Here is a 27,988-nt window from a genome sequence, read left to right as displayed (position 1 = left end):
TTCGGGGGGGCACCCAGAGGTGCTGAGGAGCCCCAGGGGTGCGGGGGGGGGCACCCAGGGGTGCTGAAGGGGGGGAAGGGGGGGCACCCAGGGGTGCTGGGGGGGGGGGGGGGCACCCAGGAGCTCGGTGGAAGCGCGCGGCCTGCCCCCGGCCCTGCGCTCTTCCTTTGGCGTCACTTCCGGGCCGGTCGGCGGTACTTCCGCTTCCGGTAAAGGGGCCGGTCCGGAAGTGACGCGCAGCGGTGGCGACGGCGGCGGCGGAGGGTCGCGGCCGGTGGGTCCGGGGGGGGCCCCTGGGGGGGTTCGGGGGGGCCGGGAGGGGCCGGGGGGCGGTTATGGGGCGGCTGGGGGGGGTGGGGCGGAGGGGGGCGGTTCGGGGGGGGCTGGGGGCGGTTCGGGGGCTGCGGGAAGCGATCGGGGGGGGCCCCGGGGGCGGGGGATGTGGGGGGCACTCGGGGGGCTGGGCGGAGCTCTAGGGGCGGTTATGGGGCTCACAGACACCCCCACACACACCCCCCCCGCACCCCTCCGCGGGGCAGTTTTGGGGGCCCGGGGGCAGTTGGGGACCCCCACGGGGCACTTGTGGGGCAGCCGGGGGGGGGGGGGACCCCCTTAACAACACCCCCCCCTCCCCCCCCCAACCGCCCCAGCCCCATGGCGACCGCTGGGGAGGGCAGGGAGGACCCTGCCGAGCTCCTGCCTCCCGGGGGGTGTTAATTAACCCCTGGGGGGAGTTAATTACCCCCGGGAAGCGCTAATTGGGGGGGGGGGGGGGGGTGTTTGCCCCAGCCATGGGGGAGCTGAGCGACCTGGACCGGCAGATCGAGCAGTTGCGACGCTGCGAGCTCATCAAGGAGAGCGAGGTCAAGGCCCTTTGCGCCAAAGCCCGGTAATTAACGCCCCGCCCTGGGTTAATTAATGCCCCCTTGGGGGGGGGGGGTGTAATTAGACACGGGTGCACCCCCCACGGGGGGTAATTAACTCCTTCCTGGTGGTAAATAATTGCCCCCTCCCGTCCTCAGGGAGATTTTGGTGGAGGAGAGTAACGTCCAGCGGGTGGATTCCCCCGTCACCGTGAGTTGGGGGTTCGGGGGGCAGATGGGGGGGCCAGGGGGTGTCTAGGGCTGGGGGTTTGGGGGGGGGGGGGGCTGCGGGGTGGATGTGGGGGGCTGGGGAGGGATATGGGGCAGGTGTGGGGGCTGGGGGGGCAGGGGGATCCCAGGAGGTACTTGGGGGGCTCTGACCCCCAATTCCCCCCCCCCCCCCCCAAGGTTTGCGGTGACATCCACGGACAGTTCTATGACCTCAAGGAGCTCTTCAGGGTGAGCTGCCCCCCCCAACTGCCCCCCGATCCCCAAGTGCCCCCTCAGCCCTCCAGCCGCCCCCAAGTGCTTCCTGACACCCCCCCAACCCCTAAGTGCCCCCCAACCCCCCTGTGCCCCCTAACTGCACCCCCCATCCCTTAAGCACCCTCAAATGTGCTCCCACCCCCTAAATGCCCCCAACTATTTTTTCATCCCCCCTTATTGCCCCCCAACTGCCCGTGTTCCGCCTTATTGCACCCCCTGACACCCCCCTGCCCCCTAAGCACCCCCTGTGCCCCCCCCCCCAGGTTGGGGGGGACGTCCCCGAAACCAACTACCTGTTCATGGGGGACTTCGTGGATCGGGGCTTCTACAGCGTCGAGACCTTCCTGCTGCTGCTGGCCCTCAAGGTGGCACCCAGGGGTGTTGGGGGGGGGGCCACCCAAGGGTGCGGGGGGGATCCAGGGGTGCAGGGGGGGTACGGGTGGGCACCTAGGTGTGCAGGAGAGGATCCGGGGGGCACCTAGGGGTGCTGGGGAGGGGGCACCCAAGGGTGCAGGTGGCACCCAGGTGTCCGGGGGGATCCGTGGGGAGAACCCAGATGTCTCTGGGGGAGCCGTGGGGGGACCCAAGCAGTTGGGGGGACACCCATGTGTTTGGGGTGCCCCATGGGGGGCACCCAGGTTTCTGGGGGGGACCCAGGCCTCCAGGCTGACCCATGGGGGGCACCCAGGTGTCGGGGGGGGACACCCCAGCGGCTGAGGGTGGCACCCAGGTCATCCGGTTGACCCCATGGGTGAAACTGGGTGTCTCGAACATCTGCGGGGGGGACCCATGGGGGCACCCTTTTGGGGGGCAGGGGGGAGCACCCCTGTGTGACCCAGCCCCCCCCCCCACTCCGGGCACGGCAGGTCCGTTACCCCGATCGCATCACGCTGATCCGGGGGAACCACGAGAGCCGACAGATCACCCAGGTCTACGGCTTCTACGACGAGTGTCTGCGCAAGTACGGCTCCGTCACCGTCTGGCGCTACTGCACCGAGATTTTCGACTACCTCAGCCTCTCCGCCATCATCGACGGCAAGGTCGGCGCGCACGTGTGCACGTTACCGCACACACGCTAAGGGCACGCAAAGGGCGCGAGGAGGCAGCGGGGGTTGCGTGCAGTGGGACCGCCGCAGCGGCTTTCCTCTCTGTAGGCTCGTCGTTGTTGCGGAGCGCTCTGCGAGCGTGCTGGGGTTCGTTAGGACACGTTAAACGCGTGTTGATGATGTGTTAGGTCACGCTAAGGAGCTTAGAGAGGCATCGCGGGGTGCATGGAGGGCGTTGTGGCGGCAGCTTCGCTCGTTGCAGCTGCGTTGATGTCATGGAATGCTCTGTGAGCACGCTGGGATGTGCTAAGGACATGCTGGGACATGCTAAGTGCACGCCTAGGACACGCTAAGGACATGCTGGGTGCCCACAGGGATGCGTCAGAGGCTGCACGTGATGGGGCTGCGTGGGCAACTTCCCTCCCTGCGGTCCCGTTGCCATTGTGGGGGGCGCGGTGAGCATGGTGGGATGCTTTAGGGCACGCTAAGTACATGTTAAGATCACGCTAAGGACACAGTAAGTACATGTGGGCGTGTAGGGAGGCCTCTGGGGTTGTGTTTAGGGGTTGCGTGGGGGCCTTGTCCCCCCGCCGGGCTCCCACCAGCCTCGCAAAGGGAACACGCTGTTGCACACCCCCCGCCTCGCACGCTAAGCACACGCGTGTTCCCACAGATTTTCTGTGTGCACGGGGGCCTCTCGCCCTCCATCCAGACACTGGACCAGATCCGCACCATCGACCGCAAGCAGGAGGTGCCCCACGACGGCCCCATGTGCGATCTCCTGTGGTCCGACCCCGAGGGTAGGTCCCGCACACGTGTGTCGGCGCGTGTTGGTGCATGTCCCGCCTTGCAGCCCCGCCCTGCAGGGCAGGGTGAGGCCAGTCGTCCCGTGTCACATCCCATGTCGCGCCCCGTGGCCTCCCAACCACCATCAGGGTGGCCTTGTCAGTCACCTGGGGTGACAACGTGTGACATGGATGTGTGTCGTGTGTTGTCAGGTGGTGGTGCCGGGCTGGGGGGCGTGGCTCCAGGTGACACACGTGTGGCTTCCTCAGTCACACTGGGCTGGTCTGTGTGACACTCGGGTGACCCCACAGCCACATTGGGCTGTTCTACATGACAGATGTGGGCCCGTGTGGCACGCGTGTGGGTCACGTGCCTTCAGACACGCTCCAGCCTGGCCGATGTGGCTCCAGGTGATGCACGTGTGATCCCGCGGCCACGCCAGGCTGGTGTGTGTGACAACACATGTGACTCCATAGCCACACTGGGGCTGTTCCACGTGACACATGTAGACACGTGTAACACATGTGGGTCACATTTTCCCACGTGCAACCCCTAGCTCAATGTGACACATCTGTGCCCCCACATACCGGGAACCCCACGGGAACCCACGCCACGCTGCCCCGGTCCGTGTCCCGCTTCCCCCGTGACATGCGTGTGACATGTCGGCAGACACAACGGGCTGGGGCGTGTCCCCGCGAGGGGCCGGGTACCTGTTCGGCAGCGACGTGGTGGCCCAGTTCAACGCCTCCAACGACATCGACATGATCTGCCGGGCCCACCAGCTCGTCATGGAAGGCTACAAGTGGCACTTCAACGAGACCGTCCTCACCGTGTGGTCCGCCCCCAACTACTGCTACAGGTCAGCCACACGCTAAGGACACGCTAAGCACACGCTAAGGCGTTGTGGGGTGAAGGGGTGGGGCAGGGGGACATGGTGAAAGGCTGCCGGTGGCACCAGAGCGGGAATGTTTGTCCTCGTCTGGTTGGTCTGGGGTGGTTGGTGGCGGTCTTGACACGCTAAGCACATGCTAAGAACATAGTAAGGTGGGGGCAGGAGACACGCACCAGTAGGCAGCGAGTGACACTTGAATGAGGCTGTCCCCATCGTGGGATTGGCCACCAGGTGCTGATATACGTGGGCTGACATGCTAAACACGTGCTAATGACATGCTAAGGACACGCTAGGACACGCAACAAGGAGACGTGGGGTGGGGGGATATTGGGGGGTGCTGACTCTTGAAGGGGACCTTCCTCATTGTGGCGTTGGTTACCAACTGCCACTCTGAGCGTGTCACCACGCCAAATCGCACACGCTAAGCACACGCTTCATCCCGCAGGTGCGGGAACGTGGCGGCCATCTTGGAGCTGGACGAGCACCTGCAGAAAGAATTCATCATCTTCGAGGCGGCGCCGCAGGAGACACGGGGGATCCCTTCCAAGAAGCCGGTGGCCGACTACTTCCTGTGACACCCCCCCGGCCCCACCCATGTCCCCAACGGGTCACCTGCGTCCCCCGGGGCCACCTAGAGCCACCCCGGGGTCACCATGTCCCCAAGGAGACATGGGGCGTCCCCTCTATGGTGGTCACCGCTGGTGGCATCTAGGGAGGGTTGGGGGTGTCGCCGTGTCCCTTCCTGGGTCACCGTGGTGTCACCCGCGTCCCCTGGGGTCACCTAGGGCCACCCTGGGGCTACCGTGTCGCCAGATGTTGGGTGTTCCCTCCACGATGGCCGCTGATGGTGGCATCTAGGGAGGCTTCAGGACAACGTCCTGTTCCTCGTCTTCTCCTGGGCTACTACGGTGTTCCCTGGGGGCACCTGGAGCCACCCCAGGGCCACTGCATCCCCAGGTGTGGGGCGTCCCCGCTGACACGGCCACTGGTGGTGGCATCTAGGGAGGCTTGGGGACAACGTCCCGTTCCTTGTCCTCTCCTGGGTCACCACCGTGTCCCCTGGGGTCACCTAGAGCCAGCCCCGTCCCCCAAAGTGGCCTTGTCCTCTCCTGTCCCCCTTCCCCCCCCCCACCCCCGGGTCACCCCCTCCTTGGGGACATCCTGGTCCCCTCCACGTCCCTCGGGGTCACCGCGTGACCCTTGAGGTCACCCTTGACCTTTGGGGATAACGTGACCTCTGGGGGACACCTGCAACCCTTGGGACACCCCTCCCCCGCGCGCGTTTTGGGGTGAAAACGGAGATTTTTTTTTTCGACGCCGTTTCTGCTCCTTTTAGATAAAAAAAAGTCAAAAGCGCCCCGAAGTGTCGTTAAAAGTGGGCGGGGCCTGGGGGGTCGGGGGTGAGGGGCTATAGGTGACACGGGGGGGTGGGGGGTGGGAATTTATGGGAGGGGACAAGGAGTATAGAGGACACCTGGGTCATGGGGGAGCTGTAGGAGACATATGGGGAACCTATAGGGGACATAGGGGGAACCTCTAGGAGACACGTGGGGGGTGAGGGGCTCTGGGCAACCCTATAGGAGGGGAACCCTAAAAGAGACGCGGGATATGAAGGGCTACAGAGCTCCCAGGGGGTATAGGGGACCCTGCGGGGGGGCTATAGGGAACACGTATAGGGCCGTGAGGGGCACGAGACGTCTCCATCCCCGTTGGTGACGGAGCAGGGACTGCTTGGAGGGCCCCGGCCCCACCACCTGCCCCGCCTCCCTGGAGGAGCCCCATGAGCCTCTGGGGCTGACCCAACATGGCTGCCCCCATCATCCCTGGGGCTGACCCAACATGGCCACCATCACATGAGCTGCTGGGGCTGGATCCAACATGGCTGCCCCCATCATCCCTGGGGCTGACCCAACATGGCCGCCATCACATGAGCCTCTGGGGCTGACCCAACATGGCCACCCTCCCATCATCCCCGGGGCTGACCCAACATGGCCGCCATCACATGAGCCTCTGGGGCTGACCCAACATGGCCGCCCTCCCATCATCCCTGGGGCTGACCCAACATGGCCGCCCTCCCATCATCCCCGGGGCTGACCCAACATGGCCGCCATCACGTGAGCTGCTGGGGCTGGATCCAACATGGCCGCCCTCCCATCATCCCCCGGGGCTGATCCAACATGGCCGCCATCATCCCACGGGCCGCCTCGCCGCCACGTGCCCGAGCCCTGACGTCACTCGGGGGTGGGGGGAGGGAGTGGTGAGGGGGCGCGACGTCACCCGCCGGATCCGCGGGGGGCGGGGCCTGCACCCTCCACCTTCCCGCCGTGCCCCGCCCCTTCACCAGACCCCGCCCCCTCCGGGGGAGGACGGGAGGCGTGTCCGCCCGCCACGCGCCGCCCGCCGCCATCTTCCCCCTCCTCCCGCCTCTCGCCCGCCCGCCGCGTTCTCGCGAGATTTCGGGGCGCGCCTCAACGAAGGGGCGGGGGGAGTGGGGGGTGGGGGGGGGAAGCCGAGGAGAGAGCGCCGGTGTGCGTGAAATCTCGCGAGAGTTCGCCTCGCCGCCAGCGGAGCTCTCGCGAGATTTCTCTCTTCGGCCCCGCCCCCTCAGCCGGCAGCGCGCGCGGCGGCGGCCGCCGCCATTTTGCCGCTGGCTCCGGCGCGGCGGACTCCATTTCCCGTGAGCCCCGCGGGTCGGCGGCGGGAGGGGGGGGGAGAGCGGGAGGGGAGGGGGGGCGGCGGAGGGAGGGAGGCGGGAGAGACGGCGGCGGCGGGGCCGGGGGAGGGGGGGGGGGGGAGGGATCGGGGGGGGGGGGCGGCGGCCATTTTGCGGCGGCGGATGGCGGCGGCTCCGCGGCGGGGCTGAGGCCGGTGGAGGCGGAGCGGGAGGCGCCTCCCCGGGTCCCTCCGCCCGCCTCCCTCCTCTTCCCCCCCCCTCCCCTCCCGCCCCCCCATCCCGCACGGTGAGGTGCCGGGGCTGCGGCGGGAACGGCCGGGAGCGATCGGTAACGGGAGCGCGGCGCTACCAACCCTCCCCCCCCCCCCCGCTTCATTTCCCCCCCCTGAGGAAAAAGGGCGGGAAGGAGGAGAGGGGGAGGGGGCCGGGGTGGGAGGAGGGGGCCCCGGTGGGGGGTGGGGGGGGACACCCCAGTGTGGGGCACCCTGAGGGTCCTGCTGTGGGGTTTGGGGACCCCAGTGTGGGGCAGGGGACCCCCCTCCCCGGGGGGGGGGGAGGGTGAGGGCTTCCCCCCTCACCGGGCACCCATGGGTGCTGCTGCGGGGTGTGGGGACCCCCAAGTGAGTCGCACCCCCACCACCACCCCGGCATAGGTCAAAGTTCAAAGGGCGCCCGGGGTCAGGGGCCGTTTGGGGAAGGGCAGCACCCACGGGTGGGGGGGGGGCAGCACCCACGGGTGGGGATCACCCACCTCCCTCTCTCCCCCCCCCCCCCACTCCCAGGAGCGCCCCCCCCCCCCGCGCCACCGACACCGTGGAAGTGGAGTGTGAGGAGGAGGAGGAGGGCCCTGCGCACACAGGTGGGGCGACAGCACCCATGGGTGCTGATGGAAGGGGAGGGGTGGGCAGCACCCATGGGTGCCCCCCACCCTGATCCATGTCCTCCTTTCTCCCCCCCCCCCAACCCCAAGGCGGCTCGGCGGAGCGCAGGCTGGGCCGCCCGGGCGCCCAGGAGCTGGACGAGGGCTCGGCCCGGCGGCCGCCGGCGCAGGATGAGGCCCCCCCTTCCCAGCATGCCCTGGGGCAGGCGGGGGGCCCCGGGGCCCCCCCCCGCCCCCTGCCCCGCCCCCACCCGCCGTTGCACCCCCAGGTGAGGGGGATGGGAAGGGGAGGGGGGACCCCAAACCGCCCCCCCGTGGGCCTGGGCATTGGCTGGGGGGGGCGGCTCTGCACCCCTGAAGTGACCCCCCCCAACCTCCATGACCCCCCCAGAGTGATCCCTCCAGTATCTGCACCCTCACAGTGACCCCCCCCAACTTCCCTGGCCCCCCGAAGTGACCCCCATCCTTCATGGCCCCCTCAGAGTGACCCCCTGGTCTCTGCACCCCCAAAGTGACCCCCCTGACCCCCCCAAGCTGAGCCAGGACCATCACACCCCCCCCAAACTGAGACAAGATCTTCGTGACCCTTCCCGCAAACTCAGTGTCCGCTGTCCTTCCCCCCCAAATCCAGCACCTGCTTCCAGGCCCTCCCAAAATCACCATGGTGCCCCCCTAAATTCAGCCTCCAGCAGCAGCAGCAGCCCCCCCAAGATTCACCCCCACCCCCTTAGAGTCCCCTCAACCTCACCCCCAGTCCCAGAGACCCCCCTCAATTCACCCCTCCCAAAGTGTCCCCCAACCTGCACAGACGCCCCAAAACTCATCCGTGTCTCCCCAAACTTACCTTCATCCCCCGTAGACCCTCCCAAGGGGGGTCTACCTACCCCCCGGCCCCCCCAAACTAACCCCCAGTAGACCCCCCAACCCCCCTGAAACTCCACCTCACCCAGCCCCCCAAGACTCACTTGTATCTCCCTAAACTCATCCTCCCCACCCATAGCCCTCCCAAACTCCCCGTAGACCCCCCAAGACTCGTCTCTGTTTTCCATAAGCCCCCCAAAACTCTCCCCCCAGCCCCCCAAGCATACTGAGACCCCCCCGTAGCCCCCCCAAACCACACCTGTGCCCCCCCAACCCACCCTCCCCCCCTTATACCCTCCCCAAGTGTCCCATAGACCCCTCCAAACCCCCCATAGCTCCCCCAAACCTCATCCACGCCCCCTCTTACCCCCCCAAAGTTGGCCCCTGTGCCCCCCCCCCCGAGCCCCCCCAAAACCTGATTTCCCCCCCCTTGTCCCCCCCACGTTCCCCAGCTCCCCCCGGCCAGAATGACGGGCAGCAACCCGGTGTCCCCCGCCTCCTCGGGCTCCCCCGGCAGCGTCTCGCCCCCCGCTTCTTCACCCGCCGGCCCCCCACGTCCCGATGGCCCCCCCGGACCCCCGGAACCCCCCAGCCTCTGGGACAAGACCCACGCCGAGATCGCCGAGCAGGCCAAGCACGTAAGGACACCCCCCGCCCCCCCCCCATTTTGGGTCTGGACCCCTCCCCGGGGTGGGTTTTGGGGGGGGCTCAGCCCCACAGCAGCTGCCGGAGAATCTTTCTTTTCTAAAGCAAGATTTTGGGGGTATTTAGGGGGGTTTTGGGGGGCTCCTGGGGTTGACTCAGTCCTATAGCAACCAGTAGAGAATCTCTGTGCTCATATAGGACGCATTTTGGGGGAATTTAGGGGATTTTGGGGGGTGATTTGGGCTGGCCAAACCCTTTATCAGCTGTTGGAGAATTTAGTGGGGTATAGAACAGGATTTTGGGGAGGCTTTGGGGTTTTTGGGGGGCAATAGGAGTTGACTCAACCCTATAGTAGCTCCAAGAGAATCTTTGTTGTCATATAGGATTCGTTTTAGGGGGGGGTTAGAGAAGTTTTGGGGGCAATTGGGTCTTGCCCAACCCTATATCAGCCAGCAGAGAATCTCTGTCCCTTTACAGAGTGAGTTTTTGGGGGGGTTTAGGGTCTTTTTGGGGGTGATTTCTCCTGACCCAACCCTATATCAGCCCCTGGAGAATCTCTGGTTCCACGTAGGGGTTTTTGGGGGGGCCGGGGTGGGGTGGGTAGAGGTTTTGGGGTGCCGTTAACCCCCGCGGTGCCATGCAGGAGGCGGAGGTGGAGCACCGGGTGGCGGAGATGAAGCGTGAAGGGTTTTGGTCGCTGCGGCGCCTGCCCAAGGTCCCGGAACCGGCCCGGCCCAAGGTCCACTGGGATTATCTCTGCGAGGAGATGCAGTGGTTGGCCGCTGACTTCGCCCAGGAACGGCGCTGGAAGAGGGGTGTCGCCCGCAAGGTGGGGTCCCCGCCCGTGGGAAAGGGGTGGGCTTGGTCAATGGGGGAGGCTCAACCACATAGTAGCCACCGGAGAAGCTCTGGTGGCATCTCGGGGGGGGTTTGGAGGAGCTTTGGGGGAGCTCCAGCCCTATAGTAGTCACTGCAGAAGCTCTGGTGGCGTCTCAGGGGGGATTGGAGAAGCTTTGGAGGAGCTTCAACCCCCTGGAGGACATCTGGTGGCATCTCAGAGGGGTTTGGAAGAGCTTTGGGGGAGACTCAGCCCCATAGCAGCCACTGGAGAATCTCTGGTGGCATCTCAAGGGGTTTGGGGGAGCATCAGTTCCATACCGACTGCCGAAGAATGTCTGGTGGTATCTGAGAGGAGTTTGGAGGAGCTTTGGAGGCGGCTCAGCCCCGTAGTAGCCACTAGAGAACCTCTGGTGGCATCTCAGAGGGGGATGGTGGGATGCTGGGGAGGACGGGTGCCCCTCACCCATGGGTGCCCCCTTAGGTGGTGGTGAGGGCGGTGGTGGTGGCACCATGAGGAGCAGGACCAGAAGAAGGAGGAGAGATTTGGCGTGGTTGGGGGTTTCCAGTGGGGTTCAGAGGGGTTGGGGAGCCCAGAGGGGTTTCGGGGTGCCCTCCCAGTGGGTGCCCCCACCCATGGGTGCTCTCTGAGTGGGTGGGGATGGGGATGGAGGCACCCTGAGAAGCAGCAGCAGAAGAAAGACCGTGGGTTTGGGGGGGTGTCGTGGGTTTCTGAGAGGTTTGGGGAGGTGTCCAGAGGGTTTTGGGAGCCCCCGGAGGGGGTTGGGTGCCCACCCCACCCATGGGTGCCCCCTCCCCAGGTGGTGCGGATGGTGATGCGGCACCACGAGGAGCAGCGGCAGAAGGAAGAGCGGGCCAAGCGGGAGGAACAGGCCAAGCTGCGCCGAGTGGCCGCCGCCATCGCCAAGGAGGTCAAGCAGTTCTGGAGCAACGTGGAGAAGGTGATGACAACCCCCGCCACCCATGGGTGCCACCCCCTCCATCCATAGGTGCCCCCCACCCTGAGTGGCTCCCAGGGATCATCGCGCTGGGTCTCACCAGGGATCTTCTCGTTTGGGTGGGGAGGAACTGGGGGGCCACCACCCCCAGGACACCCATGGGTGCTGGGCAGCATGTGTCTGACGCTCCTCTCAGGCTACTAACTCCCATCGGGTGGCCAGCACGCCCTGGGCACCCATGGGTGCTGGGCAGTATGTATCTACCTATTCTTGGGCCACCCACATTTCTGAGCAGCCAACAGTTCTTGGTGGCCACCAACTCCTGGGGCACACAACGTTGGTTAGTGCCCTGACACTTCTCAGCCGTGCTGCCACCTCTGGGCTACTAACAGCTGCTGGGTGGCCAGCAGCTGCAGAGCACCCATGGGTGTTGGATTGCATGTGTCTGGCAACCTGTTTGAGTGACCACCAATTCTTCTGGGTGGCCGCCAAACTGCAGAACACCCAAGGGTTCTTAGCACCCTGTTCTTAGCATCAGCCACCCCTGGGCTACCAACTTCCTCAGATGGCCACCAGCTGTAGGGCACCCATGGGTGCCCAGCGCTACATCCTTTACCACCCATTGGCTACTAAAGCATTCTGCATGACCACCATGCTCTAGAACACCCAAAGGGGCTCAGCACCCCGTTTTTTTCTAGAATGGTCACCACTGGGCTACCAAATTACCTGAGGTGGCTGCCATCCACCTGTGGCCCCCACACGTGCATGGCATCACGTCCTTCGCCAGTGTTGGCTACCAATTTCTTGTAGGTGACCACCGCACAAGGATACCTAGTGTCCTTAGGCTACTAAAACCTTTGGGTGGCCACCAGCCCTTGGGTGTCCCCATACCCCGTCCCTGCTACTGCTGGGCCACCAAACCCCCTGGGTGGCCACCTCCACTGGGAGCAGCCAAGGGTGTCCAGCCTTCTGTTGCTGCTGAGCCTCGTCACTTCTGGGCTACCAAATTCCCCTGGCTGGCCACCACCCATTGGGTGTCCCCACACCCAGTCTTCTTCCAGCCTGGTTATTCATTGGGCTACCAGCCCTCACCGGGTGGCCACTAATTCCTGGGACACCCAAGGGTGTCTGACACCACATCTCCAAAGCTCACTGGGCTACCAAGCTCCTTTGGGTGGCCACCATCACCCTTGGCAGCCGTTTTGTCTTGCTGTGCCCTTGGTGGTCAGTGGGTGGCCAGTGGGTGCCCAGAGTGGTCAGTTGGTGGCCTCAGTGGCCATTGGCTGGCTGTTGGTCCCTTGTGGTGGCCTGTGGGTGCTTCTGGTGGCTGGTGGTCACCCCCAGTGGCTGGCAGTAGCCCATCGGTTGCCCACGATGGCTGTTGGGTGGTCATGGCGTCTCTTGGGTGGCCAGTGATCACCCGTGGTGGCCAGTGAACAGCCACTGGTTGCCTGTGGTGGCCATTAGGTGCTTGTTGGGTGCCCTGCGGTCATCTGTTGGGTGCTTGTGGTGGCCACTGGGTGCCCATTTGTTGCCTGTGGTTGTTGTTGGGTGGCTGTTGGATGCTCGTGGTGGCTTTTGGTTGCTCGTGGTGGCTATTGGTTGCCTACGGTGGCTATTGGGTGGCTGTCCGGTGCCTACAGGTGACGACTGGGTGGCCGGTGGTTGCCTGCAGTGGCTCTTGGTCACCTGTGGTGGCCGTTGAGTGGCATTGGTGGTACTTGGTCAGTCATGGTGACTGTTGGGTGGCCTTTGGTTCACTGCAGCGGCTGTTCCATGGCCGTTGGTCACCTGTGGTGGCTGGTGGTTGCCCACGGTGACTGTTGGGTGGCATTGGATGGCCTTTGTCACCCTTGATGGCTGTGGGGTGGCAGTTGGTCATCCATGTTGGCCTTTGGTTGGCTGTTGGTCGCCCATGGTAGCTGTTGGGTGGTAGTTGGTTGACTGTGGTGGCTGTTTGTTTGCTCGTGGTGGCAGTTGGTTGCCCATGGTGGCCATTGCGTTGCCATTCGTTGCCATCGGTAGCCATTGGGTGGCATTGGTGACCTGCCATGGCTGTTGGTCATCCGTGTTGGCCATTGGTTGGTTGTTGGTCTTCTGTGTTGGCTGTTGCTTGCCCATGATAGCTGTTGGGTGGTACTTGGTTGCTCACAGTGGCTGTTGGTTGGCCACGGTGGCTATTGGGTCGCCGTTGGGTGGTATTGAGTGGCCATGGTCACTCATGGTGGCAGTTGGGTGGCTGTTGGTTGCTCATGGTGGCCATTGGTCACTCATGGTGGCCATTGGGTGGTGGTTGGTTGCCCATGGTGACCATTGGGTGGCCATTGGTCACCCATGGTGTCTGTTGGGTGGCATTGGGTGGTATTGGGTGGCCGTGGTCACTCATGGTGGCTGTTGGGTGGCCATTGGTGACCCATGGTGGCTGTTAGGTGGCTGTTGGTTGCCATTGGGCCATTGGGTGACTGTTGGTCATCTGTCTTGGCTGTTGGTTGACTCTTGGTCACCTGTGTTGACCGTTGTTTGGTTTTTGGTTGCCTATGGTAGTCATTGGGTGGCCACTGGTCACCCATGTTGGGCATTGGGTGGCCGTTGGTCATCCACGTTGGCCATCAGTTGGCCGTTGGTCATCCACGTTGGCTGTTGGTTGGCTTTTAGTTGCCTATGGTAGCCGTTGGGGGGCCGTTGGTCACCCGTGGTGGGCGTTGGGTGGCCATTAGTCACCCGTGGTGGCTGTTGGGTGGCCGTTGGCCATCCACATTGGCCGTTGGTCATCTGTGTTGACTGTTGGCTGGCTTTTGGTTGCCTATGGTAGTTGTTGGGTGGCCGTTGGTCACCTGTGGCGGCCGTTGGGTGACGGTGGGTGCTGAGGCGCGGTGGTTGCGCAGGTGGTGCAGTTCAAGCAGCAGTCGCGGTTGGAGGAGAAGCGGAAAAAGGCCCTGGACCTGCAGCTGGACTTCATCGTGGGCCAGACCGAGAAGTACTCGGACCTGCTGAGCCGCAGCCTCAACGCCCCCCGCGCCCCCCCTGGGGCCCCTCGACGGGGACCCCCCGTCCCCCACTCCCACCTTGGCCACCAAGGTGGGTGCCGCCGCTGTGGGGACAGGGCTGCGGGGGCACCCATGGGTGCTGGGGACATTGGGGAGGGGGACAGGAGCACTTAGGGGGACGTGGGGATGCTGGAAAGGGGGGGCAGGGGGTGACAGGGCACCCAGGGGTGCTGGGGAAGGGACAAGGGGGACAGGGGCACCCAGGGCTGCTGGGAAGGGATAGGGCCACCCATGGGTGCTGGGGAGGGGACAGGGGCACCCAAAAGGGGTGGGGGCAAGGGGACAGGGGCATCCAGGGGCGCTTGAGAAGGGATGATGACACCTAGAGGGGGTGGGAACAGGGAGGACAGGGGCACCCATGGGTGCTGGGAGGGGACAAGGGGGAGAGGGGCACCCATGGGTGCTGGTGAGGGGATGGTGACACCCAGAGGGGATGGGGGCAAAGGGGAACAGGGGCCCACCCACGGGTGCCAGGGAGGTGACAAGGACCCCACCACTCCCCCAAGGCTAGAGATGATGGGGTGAGGTCCAGGGCAGGCGTCCGGGTGCCACCCATGGGTGCTGACCCCCCCTCCCTCTCCCCCAACCCCCAGACGGGGACACGGAGCCGCCGGATGACGACGTCACCGAGGGGCCCCCCCCCGAGACGCGGCGGCGCGAGCTGGAGCTGCTGAAGCGGGAGGGGGAGCTGCCCCTGGAGGAGCTGCTGGGCTCCCTGCCCCCCCAGGTACCCCCCACCTCGGGGACCCCCGCGCGTGTCCCCCCCGTCACCCCCGCGGCTCACGCGTGTCCCCTCCCCCCGTCACCCCCGCGGCTCACGCGTGTCCCCCCCCAGGCGCTGCTGCGAAGGAACAAGCGGCCCTGGGAGCCCCGCGAGGAGGACGAGGAGTTCGCGGCCGAGGAGGAGGAGGGTGAGGACGGGGCGGGGGGGGGACGGGGACACGACACACGCGGAGGGCTGGCACCCACCCCTGGGGGTCTGGCACCCATCCCTGGGGGTCTGGCACCCAGCTGAAGGGGTCTGGCACCCATTTCTTGGGCTCTTATCACCCGTCCCCAGGGTCTGTCACCTGTTTCTGAGTCTCTGTCACCCATCCTTGGGGTCTGTCACCCATCCCTGGGGATCTGGCACTCATCTCTGGGGTCTGGCACCCTTTTCTGGGGGTCTGTCACCCATTCTTGGGGTCTGGCACCCGTTTTGGGGGCTCTTATCACCCATCCTTGACATCTATCACCCGTCCCCAGGGTCTGGCACCCGTTTCTGAGTCTCTGTCACCCATCCCTGGGGTCTGTCACCCATCCCTGGGGTCTGTCACCCATCTCCAGGGCTCTGTCACCCATCCCTGGGGTCTGTCACCCATCCCTGGGGTCTGTCACCCATCTCCAGGGCTCTGTCACCCATCCCTGGGGTCTGTCACCCATCCCTGGGGTCTGTCACCCATCTCCAGGGCTCTGTCACCCATCCCTGGGGTCTGTCACCCATCCCTGGGGTCTGTCACCCGCAACGGGGCTGTTGTCACCCGTCCCTGCGACTTGTCACCCCTCATGGGGCTCTGTCACCCGTTGGGGGCTGTGTCACCCCCCTCAGCATCTCCCGCGTCCCCTGGGGACGGCGCGTGTCCCCGCTCTGGGCACAGCCTCACCCTTCCTGGGGATGATGTCACCCCTGTGGGGATGACGTCACCCACCTGGGGACGACGTGACCCCCGCCGGGAACCGGTGTCACCCGCTGGGTCCCCGCAGGCGAGGACGAGGAGGAGACGATCGCGGCGCAGGAGCGGCTGGAGGGCGACGTCGACCACAAGCAGGAGCTGGACGACCTGGCCCGCGAGGGTAGGCACAGCACCCATGGGTGCCACGCACACAGCACCCATGGGTGCCCCCCCACACACAGGGCACCCACCGGGCCCCTGGGCTTGGGGACACGGGGTGCAGGCACACGCGTGTGCGGGGACGTACCTTGGGAGGGGACACAAGGACACGTGTGCGCAGGGACACGTGTGGACGTGGAAGCACGCATGATGGGACACGTGTGGGCAGGGACATGGTTATGTGTGTGTGCGGCGACACGTGTGGGCACACGCGTGTGCGAGGACGTGGTGATGTGTGTGCGCAGGGACACGTGTGGGGACAGGGTGATGTGTGCAGGGACACTTACAGGGACACGTGTGTGCAGGGACGTGATGATACGTGTGTGCGGGGACACGCATGTGCAGGGACACATGTGGACACAGGAACACACGTGTGCAGGGACACGGGGACACACGTGCAAGGATGTGGGGACATGCGTGTGCAAAGACGTGGGGACACGTCTGCGAGGAAGTGGGAACGTGTGAGGACACGAGGACATGCGTGTGCAGGGACACAAGAACACGTATGAGGACATGGGGACACGTGTGCAAGGATATAGGATCACGTGTGAGAATACAGGGACACACGTGTGCAGGGACATGGGAACACGTGTGCAGGGCCTAAGGGACACACGTGTGCAGTGACATGAAGACACATGCAGGGACACAGCGACACACGTGTGCAGCAACATGGGGACACGTGTGCAGGGACCTGAACACGTGTGTGCCAGGCCATGGGGACACACATGTGAGGACCTGGGGAACGCGTGCATGTGCGAGGACCTGAGGGACACACGCGTGTGCGGGGAGACGGGGCCACCCGCAGGTGTGGGCAGGGCGGCTCCCCCCCCAGCCCCGCGTGTGCCAGGCGTGTGCGTGTTCCGCAGGGGCGCTGCCGATGGAGGAGCTGCTGCAGCAGTACGCCGGCGCCTTCGCCGACTCCGACTGCGACTCCCCTCCCGGCGCCAGCAGCACCCGCTCAGGTAGGGGCACCCATGGGTGCTAGGGGCGGGGGGGGGGGGGGGACGGACACAGGATAGGGGCACCCCTGGGTGCTGGGGGGGGCGGGACCATCCCTGTGGGTGCTGGGGGGGGAGACGGGCACCCCTGGGTGCTGCAGGGCCCCCCTTGCCCCGGGTGCCATAGGGTGTGGGTGCGATAGCCCACCCCCCTTGGTGCCGTAGGGCCACCCATGGGTGCTCTAGGACCACCTATGGGTCCCATAGGGCTGGGTGCTATAGAGCTGTCCTTGGTTGTTTCGGGGCCACCCGTGGGTGCCATAGGGTCTCCCCCTGGGTGCTGTGCGCCCTCCCCAGGGCTATAGGGCCATCCGTGGGTGCTGTAGAGCATTTCTGGGTGCTCTGGGGCCACCCTTGGGTGCTATGGGGTCACCCATAGGTGCTATAGGGCCACCCCTGGGTCCTAGAGATCACCTCCTGGGTACCATCGGGTCACCCATGGGTGCTGCCACCGGCCCCGCCCCCAGCATCTGCGTGATCCACCCCTCCAGACTCGCCGGCGGCCGAGAGCGATGATGAAGAGGAGGATGAGGAAGAAGATGAGGAAGAGGAGGAGGAAGACGAGGAGGAGGAAGAAGAAGAGGAGGAAGAAGAGGAGGAAGAAGAGGAGGAAGAAGAGCAGGAGGAGACCGAGGCGGGTGCCCCCGCCCCCGAGGACCCTTCCCCACCCCCCGGCACCCAAGAGCACCCAGGGGGACCCCTGCCCGCCACCGCACCGCCCCCCACCGCCGCCCCCACCCCCAAGAAGGAGATCACCGACATCGCCGCCGCCGCCGAGAGCCTCCAACCCAAGGGTTACACCTTGGCCACCACCCAGGTAACCCTTCCCCCGCCTCCCCGGCACCCATGGGTGCTGCAGGGAGGGGGTCAACCACCTCTGCACCCTCTCCGTCCAGGTGAAGACACCCATCCCTCACCTGCTGCGGGGCACCCTGCGGGAGTACCAGCACATCGGGTTGGACTGGTTGGTCACCATGTACGAGAAGAAGCTCAACGGGATCTTGGCCGACGAGATGGGGTTGGGCAAGACCATCCAGACCATCTCCCTCCTGGCCCACCTCGCCTGCGAGAAGGGTGAGGGGTGCCCCCCCACCCACCCCGGTCTTTGCCGGGAGTTTGGGAGGTGCTCGGTGTCTTGGGCACCGTTGGGTGCTGTGATGTCTTTCTTTGTAGGGTCGTTAGGGTCATCCAGGGTGGTTTTGGTTATCTTTGGGTAACAAAGTGTCTTTGTACGGACTTTAGGGCCCATCTAAGTGCTCCCCAAGCACCCATGGGTGCTGAAGATTCCATATAGGATCTGTAGATCCTCACGGATTCCTTGTGCCCCCCCACGTCCTGTAGATTCCTTGTAGGATCTGTAAGTTCTCATGAACTTCTCTAGGCACGTACGCATGCTATAGGTTCCTTATAGGATCTGTAGGTTCTCATGAACTTCCCTGAGCACCCGTGGGTGCTGTAGGTTCCTTATAGGAGCTGTAGGTTCTCATGAACTTCCCTGAGCACCCAGGGGTGCTGTAGGTTCCTTATAGGGGCTGTAGGTTCTCATGGGCTCCTCAAGCACCCAGGGGTGCTGAAGGTTCCTTATAGGGGCTGTAGGTTCTCATGGGCTCCTTGAGCACCCATGGGTGCTGTAGGGGCTGTAGGTTCTCATGAACTTCCCTGAGCACCCGTGGGTGCTGTAGGTTCCTTATAGGAGCTTCTCCTCAAGCACCCAGGGGTGCTGAAGGGTCCTTATAGGGGCTGTAGACCCTCATGGATTCCCTGAGCACCCCCACATCCTGTAGGCTCCTTGTAGGCTCTGTGGGTCTCCATGGGCTCCCCAAAGAAACACCTGTGGTTCCCGTAGGCTCCTGATAGGTTCTGTAGGTCCCCATGGGTTCCACGGGTACCCACGGGTGCCCCCTCTTCCCCTCCTGACGCCGCCCCCCCTCCCCGCAGGCAGCTGGGGCCCCCACCTCATCATCGTGCCCACCAGCGTGATGCTCAACTGGGAGATGGAGCTGAAACGCTGGTGCCCCAGCTTCAAGATCCTCACCTACTACGGGGCGCAGAAGGAACGGAGGCTGAAGCGACAGGTGAACCCCAACCCTGTTTGGGGGGGGGGGGGGGAGCGAGGGGGAGGATTTTTGGGGGGGAGTCCCCTGACCCTCCCTGGTTGTCCCCCCCCACCCAGGGTTGGACCAAACCCAACGCCTTCCATGTCTGCATCACCTCCTACAAGCTGGTCCTGCAGGACCACCAAGCTTTTCGGCGGAAGAACTGGAAGTACCTCATCTTGGATGAAGCCCAGAACATCAAGAACTTCAAGTCTCAGCGTTGGCAGTCGCTGCTCAACTTCAACAGGTCCGGGGTTTGGGGGAAAACGGGTGGGAGGGCACCTATGGGTGCTAACCCTGGGAGGGGATTGGGTGCAGCTGGTGGAGGGTGACCCCCGGTTTAGGGTGCTGCTGCTTAGGGGTGCCCTGACACACGGCTGTAGCTGCCCGTGGGTGCTCTGTAACTGCCTGGGGTGCCCGGGGCACCCGTGGGTGTTCTGTATTTGCCTGGGGGCACCCATGGGTGCTCTGTACCTGCCCGGGGGCGCCCTGTAGCTGCCTGAGGGCACCTATGGGTGCACCATCGCCCCCCGGGGCGCCTGAGGGTACCCCACACATCCTCTCTGCCTGCGGGTAGCTCCCTGGGGGAACTCCTGGGTGCTCTGTACCTACCCTGAGGCACCCACGGGTGCTAGCAAGCTGACGGGTGTTCCCCCGCCTCACAGTCAACGCCGGCTGTTGCTGACGGGGACGCCGCTGCAGAACAGCCTGATGGAGCTGTGGTCCCTGATGCATTTCCTGATGCCCCGCGTCTTCCAATCCCACCGGGAATTCAAGGAATGGTTCTCCAACCCCCTGACCGGGATGATCGAGGGTAGCCAGGAGTACAACGAGAGCCTCGTCAAGCGCCTCCACAAGGTGGGGGGGGGGGGGGTACAGGCTGCACCCCGGTTGTGGGGAGCGCTGGGGTGGGGAAACCACGCGGTCGGAGTTGACGGGATGGGGAAGGGAAAGGTTTGAGCCCGGTTTTGGGGTGTAGCTGGGTTGGAGGGGTGTTGGGGTTGGGTTGTAGGTGAGCGGTGGTAGTGTTGTTGGGGGGGGGTGTCCCTCTTTTGGGGTGTAGCTGGGGGGGTGACCCCTGTTTTGAGGGATGACCCCCATTTGGGGTGTAGCTGAGTTGGGGGTGTCTTTGAGTTGGGTTGTAGGTGAGTGGTGGTAGGGTTACTGCGGGGGTGTCCCTGTTTTGGGGTGTAGCTGGTTGGGGGTAACCCCATTGTTTTGTGGAGCTGCATGAGGGTGACCCCTATTTTGGGGTGTAGCTGCGTGGGAGTGACTCCTGTTTTGGGGTGACCCCCGTTTTTGAGTGCAGTGGTGTGGGGGTGACGCTGGTTTTTGTGGAGCTGCGTGGGGGTAACCCCTGTTTTTGGGATGATGCCTATTTTGGGTTGTAGTTGGGTTGACACCGTTTTGGGGTGTAGCTGGTTGGGGGTGACCCCTGTTTGGGAGCATAGGTGGGTGGGAGTGACTCCTGGTTTGGGGTGTAGCTGGGTGAGGTCAGCACTGTTTTGGGGTGTAGCTGGTTGGGGGTGACCCCTGTTTTGGGGGTCACTCCTTTTCCCAGCACCCCCCAACTCCACGGTGGGGTCATCCCCCACCCTGCGGTTCCACCCTCACTCCAGCTTATTGTCGGGGGTAGGGGGGACACCCCCATATCATGGGATGGAACCCCCAAACATTCCAGCAGCTGATTGGCTGCTCCCCCAGGTGCTCCGCCCCTTCCTGCTGCGCCGGCTGAAGGTGGACGTGGAGAAGCAGATGCCCAAGAAGTACGAGCACGTCCTCAAGTGCCGCCTCTCCAAGCGCCAGCGCTACCTCTACGATGACTTCATGGGCCAGGCCAGGTGGGTGGCACGTCCTCACGCGTCCCCGCGCGTCGCCCGGAGCCTCCCCTCACCCTCCCCGTGTCCCCTCCCGGCAGCACCAAGGCCACCCTGGCCAGCGGACACTTCATGAGCGTCATCAACGTGCTGATGCAGCTCCGCAAGGTGTGCAACCACCCCGATCTCTTCGAACCCCGACCCGTCCACTCGCCCTTCATCACCGAGGGCATCTGCTTCGTCACCGCTTCCCTCGTCCTCCGCGCCCTCGACCCCGACCCCTTCAAGGTGACAATAACGGGTGGGCTTGGGCCATGGAAGGGTTTTGAGGGGCACCAGGAGATGGTTCCAGGTGGTGTTGGGGGACTTGGTGGCGTCACCGGAACCCAGGGTCACTAGGGTGGCCCGGTGGTGGCACTTGTGGGGAAGGTGGAGGACGTGGGACCCCTCGGGTGAAGCGTTCAAGGTCTTCTTGGCCGAGGTTATGGAGATGCAAGTGAGATGTAGGGGTGGCACTGGCCACCACGTCGTTGTCACCAGGACCAGGGCCACCACCGTGACTTTTGGTGGCACTTGCGGGGAGGCAGAGGCACAAGGGTGGCCCCGTGGTGGCACTTGTGATGAGATGATGAGATGTAGAGGTGGCCTGATGTGACACAGGCCACCCTGTCATTGTCACCAGCACCTGGGGTCACTAGCATGGTCTTGCACCTTTGTGGCGGCACCTTTGGGGACATAGAGGACCTCAGGCACCAGGTGCAGGGTTCCAGGTCTTCTCGAGCAGGGTTATGGGGACAAAGATGAGATGTAGAGGTGGCCCAAGGTGACACAGGGTGCCCCGGTGATGTCACTGGCCAGGGCCACCAGCGTGACCTGTGTGGTGGCACTTCTGGGGACATGGAGGACACGGGGACAGACCAGCCCCGTGGCGCAAGATCCCCGTGACCAGGTTTATGGGGACGCGGGTGACGTAGAGCTGGCCCCAGGTGACACGTGCCACCCCGTCGTTGTCACCACCGCCGTGTCCCTGAGGCGGCAGCTCTTGGGGTGCGGTGGGGATGGGTGACAGCGGGTGACGTCCCCACGGTGTCCCCGCAGCACGTGGACATGGGGCTGTTTGATCTGGTGGCCCTGGAGGGCCGGGTGTCCCGCTACGCCGCCGACACCTTCTTGCCCCGCTGGCGGGTGACACGTCGCCTGGTCGAGGATGTCGCTGCCGCCCCCGACCCCCCACCGCGCCCCAAACCCGTCCGCATGAAAGTCAACCGGTGAGGGGGACAGCGGGGACACCTGAGTGGCCTTGGGGACACCAGGGTGACTTGGGGGCATTGAGGTGGTGGTGGAGACTTTGGGGACACCAAGAGACCCTTGGGGACACTTGGGTGATGGATGGAGTCTGGGGACACCAGGGGAGCCCTGGGGGACACCAAGGGGCCTTGAAGACACCGGGGGGTTTTGGGTGGCCTTGGGGACACGGTGGGTGTTTTGGGGTCACTGGGGTGGTGGTGGGGCCCTTGGGGACACCTGGGTGACGGATGGACCTTGGGGACACCAGGGACCCCCTTGGGGACACTGTGGTGGTGGTGGGACCCTGGGGGACACCATGGGTGGCCTTGGGGTTCCTGGGGGGTGGGGGGGAGGTGAGACCCTTGGGGGGGTGCCAGGACCCTGGTGGGTGTTGGGGTGCGCTGGGGGTTCCCGGGTGGGGGTCAGGGTGCCCCTGGCGGGGGGGGGGGGGGGGGTGTGCCAGGGGCCTTGACCCCCCCGTATCGTGTGTGTCCCCCCTCCCCCCAGGATGCTGCAGCCGGTGCCGAAGGCGGAGAACCGGGCGGTGCTGCTGCTCAACAGCCCCCGCCCCGGGGGGGGGCACCCCGCGCCCCTGGGGGTGCTGCCGCTCGGCCCCGCCCCCCCACCCGCCGGACACGCCCCCCCACCCGCCGGACACGCCCCCCCACCCGCCGGACACGCCCCTCAACCCACTGGCCACGCCCCCCAGCCAGCTGGCCACGCCCCCTTGTTGGTGGCCCCCGCCCCCAGCGGGGTGACGCTGGCCCCCGCCCTCTTAGCCCCCGCCCCTCCTGCCCCGGCCCCTCCCACTGTAGGCCCCGCCCCTGCCAGCGGGGCTCCGCCCCCTCCTGCTGCTGCTGCTGCCCCTTTGCTGCCCCCCGGGGGGGCGGGGCTGGGGCTGGGGCTGGGATTGGCCCTGGCAGCCCCGCCCCGCCCCCCTCCCACCCTGCTGCCTGCACTGGCTCCGCCCACCACCGGCTCCACCCACGGTGAGAGGGCGGGGCTTGGTGGGGAGGGGGTGGGGCTAGGAGGTGGGTGGGGCCTAAAGAGGGTGGGGGATTGGGCGGGGGTTGTGTGGGAGGAGCTTGAGGGGGCGGGGCTTATGGGGAAGTGGGCGGAGCTTGGGTCATTCAGTTGATGGGGTGGGGGCTGGGAATGGGGGCGTGGTTTAGCAGCTTAGTGGGTGGGGCTTAACACAGGGTGGGCGGGGCTTAACAAGGGGGTGGGGCCAGCACCTTGTCCTGGCTACTGAGCCAATGGGGGCACTATGTGGGCGGGGTTTGTGCCCTGTGGGCGGGGCCTCCCCATTAACCCCTCCCACCCCCCAGCCCTGCCTCCTGCTCCTCTGGCCGCTCCCCCCGCCGCCGGCGCCCCCCGGCCCCCCCAGCCGCCCCCTACCCCAACCCTGGGGGGCAAGGGGGGGCCCCCCCTGGCTGCCTACGCCCTGCCCGGCCCCGGCCCCCAGCGCCTCCTGCTCGCCCCCGACATGCAGGCCCGCCTGCCCTGTGAGTACCCCCCTTCCCCCCCCCCATTTTTTTGGGGGGGACCCCCCCTTAAATCCTAAGGCGGGGGGGTCCCCTAAAATCTACGGATGTTTTCCATCATCGTGTGTCCGTGTCCGTCCCCCCCCCGCAGCCGGCGAGGTGGTGAGCATCGGGCAGCTGGCGGCGCTGGCCCAGCGACCTGGGGGGACCCCGGGGGGGGCGACGCCGGGGGGGGCCAAACCCCTCACCCTGCAGCTCCAGGGGAGCAAACTCACCCTGGCCGCCCCCCCCCCTGCGGCACCTGGCCCTCGCTCCCCCCCGCGGCCTCCCACGTAAGTCGGGGGTCACCCCCCCACACACCTCTCTAACTGGGGGGGGATCCTCAAGTTGGGGGGGGTTGACACCCCTAAAGGTGGATGAGGAGCTCCAAAATGGGGGGGACACCCCTGAAGGTTGGGGGGGACACACCCCTAAAGGTAGGGGGGATCCTCAAGTTGGGGGGGGTTGACACCCTTAAAGGTGGATGAGGATCTCCAAAATGGGGGGGACACCCCTGAAGGTTGGGAGGGACACACCCCTAAAGGTGGGGGGGATCCCTAAAGTTGGGGGAGGGACACCCGTATCTGGATGGGGGGGCCCTGACAAAGAGCCCCTCCCCCACAGTTTTTGGGGGAGCCAGGGGGGTTTTGGAGGGTAGGGGGGTTTTGGGGTGCCCCCTGACGTCCCCCTGTTTCCCCCCCTCCCCAGGGAACGTGGTGCACCTGGTGGCAGCTGGGGGGCAGCACCCGCTCCTGGGCCCCCCCGCCCAGGTCACCCTGCTGGCACCCGTCGCCCCCCCGGCCCCCCCGGGGGGGCCACCCGCCGGGACCCCCCCCCAGCCCCCCACCATCAGCCTCCCCATCGCCACCGCCCAAGGTAAGGCAGGGGGGAGGGTTTCTGGGTGCCCCCCCCCTCAAACCACTGGGACCTCCCTGGGTGCCCCTGCCCTCCCCCCCCCACCCAGGACACCTCTGGGTGCCCCTGAGCCCCTCAGAGCCCTTTGGGTGCCCCTAGAACCTCCCTGGATGCCCCCAGGACACCCATGGGTGCCCCTAGAACCTCCCTGGGTGCCACCAGCACCCCTTGACCACACCCCCCCCAGGCCCCCAGCACCCTGTTGGGTGCCCCTAGAACCTCCCTGGGTGCCCCCAGGACACCCATGGGTGCCCCTAACCCCCCCCAGGACCCCTTTGGGTGCCCCTAGAACCCCCCAGGACATCCATGGGTGCTCCTGACCCCCCTCAGGACCCCTTTGGGTGCCCTTAACCCTCTCGGTTCTCCCCTGGGTGCTCCTGGGACCCCCCAGAACCCCCTTGGGTGCCCCCCCTCGGGTTTCGGGGGGGGGGGGGGTGTCTGACAGACGTTCCCCCCCCCAGTGCCGACGCCGCTGGTGAACAGCGGGGGGGTGGTGAAGATCGTGGTGCGTCAGGCACCCCGCGACGGGCTGGCGGCACCCCCGGCACCTCCACCCGCACCCCCACCCGCACCCCGACCCCCCGCGCCCCCCCCGGGGCGGCCCCTGCTGCGGGTGCTGCCCGCGCCCGCCCCCGCCGGGCCCCCGACCGCCAGCACCGTGACCGCCGCTGGACCCGAACTGATGGGTGAGTGTCTGCCCCCCCCAGCCCCAGCACCCATGGGTGCCCCCCCCACCTATGGGGGGGGTGTACTGTACCACCTACATGGGCCTGGGTGCCCCCCTGCACCCATGGGTGCCCCCTGGATACTGTCCCCCCCTCCCAAGCTGGGGCTCCCTCCCCACGGCCCTGGGTGCCCCACATGCCCTTGGGTGCCACCGTGCACCCATGGGTGCCCCCCTCCACCTTGGAGGATCTTCCTGTGGCCCCCCTGCACCCATGGGTGTCCCCTGGGCTCCCCCTGCCATGCTGGGGCTGCCTCAGCACAACTCTGGATGCCCCATGTACTTTTGGTGCCTCCCCTGCACCCATGGGTGCTCCCCTACATCCCTGGGTGCCCCCCTGCACCTACGGGGGCCTCCTGCCCCCCCCCCCCTTCCCATGATGGGGCTCTGTCCCCAGGACCCTGGGTGCCCCCCTGCACCCATGGGTGCCCTGCATGGCCCAGGGTGCCCCCTTTAAACCCATGGGTGCCCCCCCCCCCACCCCTGGGTGTGTGTCCCCCGCTATGGGGTGCCCTCCTGGGTGCCGCCCCCCCCCCACTGACCCTCTTCTTTCTCCTCTCCCCCGCAGCACCCACAGCACCCACCGCCCCCCCTCCCGCCGCTGCCGCCGCCGCCCCCCCGGGGGCACCCCCAGCCCCCCCCGCCGCTGCCCCCCCTCGAGAGGAACCCGAGGGGCCGGGGGGGCCCAGCCCCCCCCCCAGCACCCACCCCACCCCGGCCGCCCCCCCGCCGCCAGCCCCCACCCCCTCCGCGCTCCCCCTTCTACCTGGTAAGCACCCATGGGTGGGGGGGGGGGGCAGCACTGGGAGGTCTCGAGGGGGGGAAGGGGGATGGGGGGGCACCCATGGGTGGGGGGGAACCAAGGGGTCTCGGGGGGGGGGGTAAGGGGGGATTTGGGGGGCACCCATGGGTGGGGGGGCAACCAAGGGGTCTCGGGGGGGTAAAGGGGGATTTGGGGGGCACCCATGGGTGGGGGGGGTGTTGGGTGATGGGGGGAGGGGGGGTCCTGGGTGACACCTGAGGAGAGGGTCGTGCCCCTCCCCCACTTAGGGTGCTGGAGGGGATGGGGGGGGGAGGGGAAATTGGGGTGCTGGGGGGGGTCTGGGGGGGCCCTTCCCCTCCCCCCGAGGTGCAGCGGGGGAGGGGCCACCCTGGGATGGGGGTACCGGGGGGGGGGGGTCTGGGGGTACCGGGGGAGTCGACCCCCACCCACCCACCCCCCTCCCCCCCCAGGAGTCCCTGGAGGCGAAGCGGGGGAGGGGCCGCGCGGAGCGGCTGGAGCGGCTGCTGCGGCTGAACGAGCTGCGCTGCGGGCTGGCCCCCGTCTACGGCAGCGAGGTTTTGGGGCTCTGCACCCTGCCCCCCCCCGCGCCCCCCCCGGGGGGAGCCCTGGCTCGAGCCGTCCTCGCCCCCCCGCAACGCCTGCGGCAGCTCCAGCCCCTCCTGGACAGGTAACGGGGAGGGGGGGGGTGCCCAAGAGTTTGGGGGGGGGGGGTCTAGGTGGCTGGTGGAGGGGCGGTTCAGGGGGTTTGGGGGGGTCCAAGGGGTTTTGGGGGGGGTCTGAGGGGTTTGGGGGGGTCCAAGGGGGTTTGGGGGGGGTCTGAGGGGTTTGGGGGGGTCCAAGGGGGTTTGGGGGGGTCCTGAGGGGTTTGGGGGGGAGTCCAAGGAGGGGGGGAAAGAGTTTGGGGAGGGGCGCAGGGGTTTGGGGGGACCCAGGGGGCTGGGGGGTTGGGGGGGGTCCAAGGAGGGGTCATGGAGTTTGGGGGACCCAGGTGTTTGGGGGGCATGGGGTTTTGGGGGGGGCGGGAATCCAAGAAGAAGTTTGGGGGGATCCAGGGGATTTGAGGGGACCCAGGTGTTGGGGGGTTTGGGGGGGTCCAGGCATTAGGGGAGTCCAAGGGGTTTGGGGGGGCAACTCAGGGGTTTGGAGGCTTCCAGGGATTTGGGGGGGGGAGTCCAAGGAGGGGGTCCAGGGGTTTGGGGGGACCCCGGGGTTTGGAGGGGTCCAAGGGGGTTTTTTGGGGGAAGCAGGATTTTTTGGGGGCATCAGGCGCTTTTGGGGGGGGGAAAACGTGGGTGTCCGGGGAGGGGTCTGGGGGTCCAGGGGGTTTGGGGGGCACCCGGGTGTCTGGGGGGGCACCCGGGTGTCGAGCGGGGGCACCCAGGTGTCTGGGGGGGGGAGACACCCACGGGGCTTGGTGGGGGCGGGGGGGGTGGTCCAGGATTTTTTGGGGGGGTGAAACGCGGGTGTCCGGGGAGGGGTCTGGGTGCCCGGGCTGGGGCGTCCCCCCCAATTATCCGCACCACCCCCCCCGCCGTAGGTTCATCTTCGTGCTGCCGCCGGTGGAGGCGCGGGGGGTGGCCCTGCACAGCTGCCGCCCCCCACCCTGGCGCCTGCGCCAACGGGCGCAGCTGGAGCAGCGGCTGCGGGAGGAGCTGGCGCCCCGCGGGCGAGCGCTGCACCGGGTGCTGCGCAGCATGCGCACCCACTTCCCCGACCTGCGCCTCATCCAGTACGACTGCGGTACGTGGGGACATCGGGGGGGTTTGGGGGACAACTGGGGACGTCGGGGACATCAGGAGTGGTGGGGACATTGGGGACCGTGGGGACATCGGGGGTACCAGGGACATCAGGGGTGGTGGGGACATTGGGGACCGTGGGGACATCGGGGGTACCAGGGACATCGGGGGCACCAGGGGCATCAGGGGTGGTGGGGACATTGGGGACCGTGGGGACATCAGGGACCTTGGGGACATTGGGGGTCTTGGGGACATCATGGG

The 27,988-nt window shown here is 66.3% G+C and overlaps 2 protein-coding genes across 3 annotated transcripts in view; both read left to right on the top strand.

The window, feature by feature from the left end:
• The first annotated feature begins 136 nt into the window (after window positions 1-136).
• PPP4C (protein phosphatase 4 catalytic subunit) lies at window positions 137-5,429 on the top strand. 2 transcript variants are annotated; one of them, XM_075738749.1, is made up of 9 exons: window positions 137-274; window positions 790-889; window positions 1,023-1,074; window positions 1,272-1,322; window positions 1,613-1,714; window positions 2,216-2,389; window positions 3,069-3,195; window positions 3,851-4,040; window positions 4,519-5,429. In XM_075738749.1, the coding sequence occupies exons 2-9, from the start codon at window positions 792-794 to the stop codon at window positions 4,646-4,648; spliced, it is 924 nt and encodes a 307-aa protein (XP_075594864.1). In that variant the 5' UTR covers window positions 137-274; window positions 790-791; the 3' UTR covers window positions 4,649-5,429. The 2 variants fall into 2 exon arrangements, with proteins under 2 accessions (XP_075594864.1, XP_075594865.1); XM_075738750.1 differs by having other exon boundaries at window positions 226-274; window positions 753-889.
• Window positions 5,430-6,869: 1,440 nt separating this feature from the next.
• The window catches only part of SRCAP (Snf2 related CREBBP activator protein), a 28,617-nt gene continuing 7,498 nt past the window's right edge, over window positions 6,870-27,988 (top strand). Inside the window, 28 exon segments of the mRNA XM_075738774.1 lie at window positions 6,870-7,075; window positions 7,530-7,606; window positions 7,718-7,896; window positions 8,941-9,126; window positions 9,777-9,962; window positions 10,792-10,932; window positions 13,815-14,007; window positions 14,570-14,887; window positions 15,720-15,809; window positions 16,714-16,809; window positions 17,337-17,662; window positions 17,742-17,919; window positions 18,784-18,920; window positions 19,019-19,188; window positions 19,607-19,799; window positions 20,646-20,782; window positions 20,860-21,046; window positions 21,857-22,026; window positions 22,553-23,034; window positions 23,374-23,550; window positions 23,681-23,814; window positions 23,816-23,861; window positions 24,277-24,444; window positions 24,945-25,169; window positions 25,776-25,936; window positions 25,938-25,976; window positions 26,441-26,658; window positions 27,529-27,731. Of these exon segments, the coding sequence (XP_075594889.1) occupies window positions 8,956-9,126; window positions 9,777-9,962; window positions 10,792-10,932; window positions 13,815-14,007; window positions 14,570-14,887; window positions 15,720-15,809; window positions 16,714-16,809; window positions 17,337-17,662; window positions 17,742-17,919; window positions 18,784-18,920; window positions 19,019-19,188; window positions 19,607-19,799; window positions 20,646-20,782; window positions 20,860-21,046; window positions 21,857-22,026; window positions 22,553-23,034; window positions 23,374-23,550; window positions 23,681-23,814; window positions 23,816-23,861; window positions 24,277-24,444; window positions 24,945-25,169; window positions 25,776-25,936; window positions 25,938-25,976; window positions 26,441-26,658; window positions 27,529-27,731 (4,546 nt within the window). The 5' untranslated portion in view covers window positions 6,870-7,075; window positions 7,530-7,606; window positions 7,718-7,896; window positions 8,941-8,955.

This window comes from Balearica regulorum, chromosome 35 (assembly GCF_011004875.1).
Source record: "Balearica regulorum gibbericeps isolate bBalReg1 chromosome 35, bBalReg1.pri, whole genome shotgun sequence".
In the NCBI taxonomy this organism is placed as follows: domain Eukaryota; kingdom Metazoa; phylum Chordata; class Aves; order Gruiformes; family Gruidae; genus Balearica; species Balearica regulorum.
Note: the sequence above shows the minus strand (reverse complement) of the source record. Positions and strands in the feature narration are given on the sequence as shown.

Excerpts from the sequence above, each read along its gene's own strand:
- PPP4C (XM_075738749.1), top strand. The coding sequence starts at position 792 with ATGGGGGAGCTGAGCGACCTGGACCGGCAGATCGAGCAGTTGCGACGC. Across the intron at positions 1,075-1,271 it reads GGGTGGATTCCCCCGTCACC|GTTTGCGGTGACATCCACGG; the intron begins GTGAGTTGGGGG and ends CCCCCCCCCAAG. Across the intron at positions 3,196-3,850 it reads CCTGTGGTCCGACCCCGAGG|ACACAACGGGCTGGGGCGTG; the intron begins GTAGGTCCCGCA and ends ACATGTCGGCAG.